This window comes from Pararge aegeria, chromosome 12, assembly GCF_905163445.1.
Source record: "Pararge aegeria chromosome 12, ilParAegt1.1, whole genome shotgun sequence".
NCBI lineage: Eukaryota > Metazoa > Arthropoda > Insecta > Lepidoptera > Nymphalidae > Pararge > Pararge aegeria.
In genome coordinates, this window is record NC_053191.1 from 3,587,042 (window position 1) to 3,593,522 (window position 6,481).

The 6,481-nt window shown below is 35.2% G+C and overlaps 1 protein-coding gene across 1 annotated transcript; it reads left to right on the forward strand.

Annotated features, from left to right (window-relative positions):
- Positions 1-222: 222 nt before the first annotated feature.
- On the forward strand, positions 223-1,473 carry LOC120627895. Its single transcript, XM_039896016.1, has one exon. The coding sequence runs from the start codon at positions 223-225 to the stop codon at positions 1,471-1,473; it is 1,251 nt and encodes a 416-aa protein (XP_039751950.1).
- Positions 1,474-6,481: the final 5,008 nt, after the last annotated feature.

Here is a 6,481-nt window from a genome sequence, read left to right on the forward strand (position 1 = left end):
GTGTTAACCAAAAAATTAAACTATGACAACCCATGCTTAATGATGGCAGGAAGTACAATAGAATTAGTAAACGAAATTAAAATATTAGGCCTTACCTTAGACTCAAAATTAACGTTCAAAAAACATATTTCTAATAACTCTAAAAAAGTCCTAAACATTTACAAACAATTAAGTAGGGCAGCAAAAGTATCCTGGGGGCTAAACTCAGAAGTAACACGGACAATGTATGTTTCAGTAATAAAGCCTATCATCCTGTATGCAGCAAGTGTATGGGCACCAGCTGTAAAAAAGATAGGAGTGCAAAAGCACCTAAACACGATTCAAAGAGGCTTTGCCCAAAAAATCTGTAAATCATACAGAACAGTGTCACTACATTCAGCACTACTTTTGGCTGGGCTCATTCCCTTAGATCTTCGAGTACATGAACACGCTGACTTGTACGAAGCAAAAAGAGGACGACCAATTCTCTGCTTGCCAGATGACAGGGAACTCGAACGACGAGTGAGTTTTATGACCGCGGAGCATCCAGCCCGAGACATTGAGATTGGTTTTTCCTGCCTTGAAGACCTAGAACCTGCAACCGTAGAAAAGTATCAACTAAAAGGCCAGCTCATATTTACAGACGGTAGTAAAATTGAAGGGAAGGTAGGAGCAGCCATTTCAGTATGGAGGGAAGGAGAGGAACGTCGTGCAATAAAATTTAAGCTGGAAAGATATTGCACAGTATACCAAGCGGAATTATTCGCCCTGTGGAAGGCCGTAGAATTGGTACGAGAGGGGAAAGAAAGGCAAACATGTATCTTCAGTGACTCCCGATCCTCCCTGGAACTGCTCCAAAATCCGAAATCGTCGCACCCTCTAGGGTTCGCGATAAAAAAGAACATAGAGCAAATTCGAAACCAAGGAAAGGACATACGAATGTTTTGGATCAAGGCCCACGTAGGTATAGCAGGAAATGAAAGAGCTGACGAACTCGCGAAGACAGCTGCTCTACACAAAAGAACTCTAGCAGATTATCAAGAATGTCCACTATCATATGTCAAACGCATGATACGACAAAACTCATTGGACCAGTGGCAGGATCGGTATACATCAGGAACAACAGGTGGAACGACAAAAATATTTTTGCCTGACGTTAGAGAAGCATATAAAATAATTCGGAAGATCCAACCAACCTCAACTGCAGTGCAAATCTTAACAGGGCATGGAGGTTTTGGCTTTTACCTTCACAAATTTAAGTGTAAAGACAGTCCAAGTTGTAAATGCGATCCAAATGCTAACGAAGATATCATTCACCTGCTAACAGATTGTCCGAGGTTCGGCAGGGAAAGACAAGACCTAGAGATAGAGATAGGAATAAAAGTAACACCTGAAAACTTAAAGGAGATCATGAAAAATGTAGAAAAAAGACAAAGTTTTTTGGAATTTGGCGTAACAATTGCAGAAAAGATAATAAAAGAAAATAAAACGTGAACTGATTACCTTAATATTAATAAATATTAAATAGATACGGATAAATAGATAACAGGTAGCTACAAGTATACAAATTTTAAGACAAAATTTATTTTAATTTTTTATTTTATTTTGTTTTTTATCTTAATTTTCAATTTATAAGTACAAACTAAAAATACAAAGAGGATTGCAATAGTGCATATTGCAATAATATTGCAACAATTAAATAGTCTAGACCCAAAAAAAAAAAAAAAAACAAAAATGTGTAAATGTAAGAGCTCTAGCTACTGTGTGGACAGCACATAGTAAATTAGACTAAGCAAAACGTTATGAAACTGGATTGCAGAGGGTACATAATAAATGTACACCAACTGTATATCAAAGTAACACTTAACTATAAACATGAACGGGTAAATATTGGAATAAGTCATAATATTTATGAGTACTTAGAAAATAAAATTTTGTTATATATGGTATATCTTTGAAAGATATCATCGAGGAAGAAAAAAAAAAAAAAAAAAAAAAATACTGAACAGAATAATAAAAAAAATACAACTGTAAAAGAATACAATAACTGAGTGAAATTGTAAGTACCGACCTAGAACAGTCTCCGACCGCCATGTCGGAGGAAAATAGGAAGGAACACATAAAAAAAAAAAAAAAAAAAAAAAAAAAACACCAGCTAATGGTAATTAAACAGATATCTTGTTTTCTTAGCGATCCTTATAGTAAATTAATTTATTATTGCAGATTCCGAATTTAAGAGTTTATTTAATATTTAAAATAATGATTATGAATTTATTATTGATATGATTCAAATAACCTTAATCAATTAAGCAATTATTGCTTACTAGATAAAATAGGTTGGATTGAAACTGTTTGGGACCGATATCTTAATGAAGTTTACAGGCTAAGTCGCTTTCCGCGTTTTGCTTATCCTTTAACTCCTCACCGATTTTGATGCGGTTTTCAATAGTGTTTTGATATTTTTTCAGATGGTTTATGTTATCATCATCATATCAACCCATTACCGTGACTAAGTACTATCCTCCTAAAATGAGAAGGGGTTAGGGGGAAATAGGAAAAAATATTTTTTGAAGCCTAATTAAGTTCAATTAAAAGTATATATTTCTTCTATCACCGTAAAATAAATTGACATGGCTGTAACTTCACTGCGAAGCCGAGGCTTTGTTTATTAAACAGAGATCCTGGTGATTAATGGAATAAGTGTTTTTCTAAGAGATCCTAACAGTAGATTAATTCGTTATTGTAGATTTACCTATAACCTTAAGCAATTATTGCTTTATTGTACAAAACAAAATAATTGATTTAACAGTTTCAGCGGAATAGCAATTATCTCAGCGCCTAATTGTACCTATTTTATAGGGCCCTTGACATTTGCAATGCGAGGTTTATTTTAGGTTAAACACTGCTCGTGCATTAACAGTAACAGGCTACGGTTAATGCAGCAGGCTTTAGCCTACTTCCAAAAGTAGAAGGGCGTGTTTTGACTCTATATTTTTTTTAAAATCTAGATAGACATGCGCTTGACAACTATCATGCCTGATGGAAAGCATTTATGCGGACTAAGTTGGGGCACTAGAAAATACCTATTCACTCTTGCCTTGAAGACATTCAATTTGTATGTTTCGGGATACCGGAAGAGTGTTTCAAATCCATACGGTACGTATAAGAAACGTAGATGAAAAGCGCATGGTACGTGTTGACTGAATGTCAACCACATAAGGATGTAATCGTTCACGGCGTCTCGCTCTGTGGTAGAATGGTGCCGGAGGAACAAGGTTATGAAGTTCCTGAGCACACTCGGCAAAGTGTGTCTTGTAAGAAACCGCCAGAAAGGCACCGTTACGCTGCTGTAAGCTGTCTAGTTTCGCCTGAGTAAGCGGTGATAGCGGCAAGAGCTCGACTTCCCTTTCTGAGGGCCGAGTTTAAATCCCTGCACGCATCTCTAACTTTTCCAAGTTATGTGCGTTTTAAGTTATTAAAATATCTCTTGCTTCGACGGTTAAGGGCATAGTCTACCACGCTGGCCCAGTTTGGATTGGTGAACTCCACACACCTTTGTTAACATTATTGCGAACTCTCAGGCACGCAAGTTTCTTCACGATGTTCCTCAGTAAAGATAACTCTGACGATATAAACCGTGTTCTGTCGCATGTGTCGCAAGGTTTACATTTAACAACTTACTTTTAAATGCAAAAAAAACTAAGTGTGTCGAATTTATCTTACCAAATGTAAAGAAAATTAATAAAAATATAATGATTAATGGTGAATAACTAAAAATGGAGACCTCCAAAGTTTTTCTGGGCGTGACCTTGGATAATAAGCTTCAGTGGGGTGCCCATATAGATACATACATTAGCGGGTAAACTAAGGTCGGCTGCTTACGCAGTCAGAAAAATTAGACAAATTACTGACGTTGAAATAGCTAGGCTTGTTTATTTTGCGTACTTTCATAGTGTTATGTCTACGGAATCTTATTATGGGGTAAAGCTGCTGATATCGAAACTATATTTATATTGCAGAAAAGAGCTATACGGTCAATATATAAACTTAAATCACGCGAATCCCTCCGTGAGAAGTTTAAAGAAATAGGTATACTTACTGTAGCTTCACAATATATTTGTAATAATATAGTGTTTGTAAGACAACATATTAGTCTTTATAAACAAAAAGTGGATATAAACAGTCGACTAACACGGAATGATCATAAATTAGTGACATCTGCATATCATCTGCGAAAGGTACAGAAGTCATTTGTGGGATTGAGTATAAGCTTTTATAATATGATTCCTAAGGTAATTTTGTACCTCGTATCAATGCATAAATTTAAAGAATATGTTAAAACACATTTATTACAGCGAGGTTACTATACAATTGATGATTTTTTTAATGACAAGGTTGCTTGGAAGCATCCGGCTCCGCTTTCATCTCTCACAAGATAGAAAAATTTATGTTAAAATGTAAAATTTAAATTTTTGATGTTGGAAACGAGCAACTGCTGAGTTTCTTGCCGGCTTCTTCTCGGTAGAATCTGCCTTCCGAACCGGTGGTAGAGTCACTACAAACAGACATACTTGACGTTTCAAAAGTGCTTTATTAGGCCTACTTGAAATAAATGAATTTTGAAATTTGAATTTTGATGTTGTCCTTCACCGTTGAAGCAAGTGATATTTTTCGAAGTGAAGTCGAAGTCCTACCGACTGGGCTATCACCGCTTCGACGTATGAGATGCGTATGAGAATGAATCAGGTGTGAAACACCACTGTACTGTGTGGAAATCTGCTAAGTTATTTGCGTCGGTCAAAAGCCCAGTAAATTCTCGCGGCAGACGTTAGTAGGGCTAGCGGTAGACAGTTTATGAACTGCGAAATCTTAGTGCGTCCCACTTCTGTGTCTTATTAACGTATCTCGAAATAATAATATGCCAAGCGGCCTTGTACTGAAATATATGCACTGGTTTAATGACCCCTGCGGGAGCAAAATAGATAGGAAAGCTGTTTTTTGAAGTTATACTTCTTTTGGCGCGAGCACACCGTCCCAAAAAACTGATACCCTGAAGTTAGCTATAAGGTTTGACATTGTACACTTCAAAGCCTGCCGGCTCATTCCGGTGATTTAATTGATTCAATTGTACAAAAATCTCAAATTTTAATATCGACTGAAACTTGGTTGTCCGATAATTAGTCTATTAGTATTCCAAATTCATTATTTCCATTTCTTTAATTATGTAGAATTTTTTTTTTGTGATATTTAGTAAAACTTTTTCTAACTAGATACTTAATACGTTATAAAAATACTATCAATGTATCAAATGCCATTTTTCTATTGTTAATGTCTTTTTTCTACAAACTTAGAATAACGCGAAATATGAAATTATTGAAAAGATTTTTATCTTGTTACGCCAAAGAAGCTATAACTTCTAGCGCGTGTACATAAGTACACACACGTTTTTTTTTTATTACAAGTTAGTTCTTGACTGCAGTCTCACTTGGTGGTAAATGATGATGCAACCCTAAGTAAGTTGCTTGGCCGCTCGTAAATGTCGGCAGGGTGCCACGACCGAAGCCTCATATCAGACAAATGAGATTTTAATGGTGATATTATGTCTTCAAGTTAAGTAGGTACACGTTTTCTGAGGCTGGCATGGCCTATAAACAAAAAAAAAATCGCTCAGTGTTCGCAATCTTTACTGTATTATAAACGCAAAGTATTTTGGTTGGTTTGCCCTTCCTTTACGCTCAACTAGCAACTGTTTATTTCTTGTCAGGGGATATAACAGTGGGATATATTTTTTCTCAAGCTCAAGTTCACGGTACTATATGTAACTTGGATAAAAAATACCCGTTATTCCGTTCCTAAATTTTATTTAAATTAATAAATATTAAAAAAAAAAAAAAAAAATATCCGGGAACGAAAAAACAAACATCAAAAATGAATATTTGACGTTTCTTTTCATCGAATTCACCTTATTCTTAGTTTAAAATTTAACATAATCCATAATACTTGACCAAGTAAAACAATAAAATAATATATTTCGTGCTTTTCTTTAATATGCTCTTTGCATAATAATAAGGTTTTGACATTAAACGCCAAACCTGACTATACAATAGAAACTTTGAGTATGAAAAAATTCTTTGACTACAAAAACCGTCTTCTCTAAACTACTAAAAAGCAAAAGTACCTACTATAAACTTAGTTATTTTATATTTTACTTGGCTGACTGCACTGCACTGACTTGAAATAGAAAATATTTATTTTTTGCTTTTTAACAAAGTCGTTTTTTTGTCAATAACCTTTTTTTACGTAGGTAGTTTTTAACTGTTCATAACCCTTTACAAGATATTGACTTGACGGGGTGTTAATGGTTGAAACGTGCTACCAAAGTTTCCCACGTCAAATGATACCTTCTTCCTTATCACAGATTAAATTTGCATTTTTGTAAAATTAGCTCTGTGGGATACAATTGAAATGTATTAATTCATTCGTTCACGCGAGCAAAGCCGCG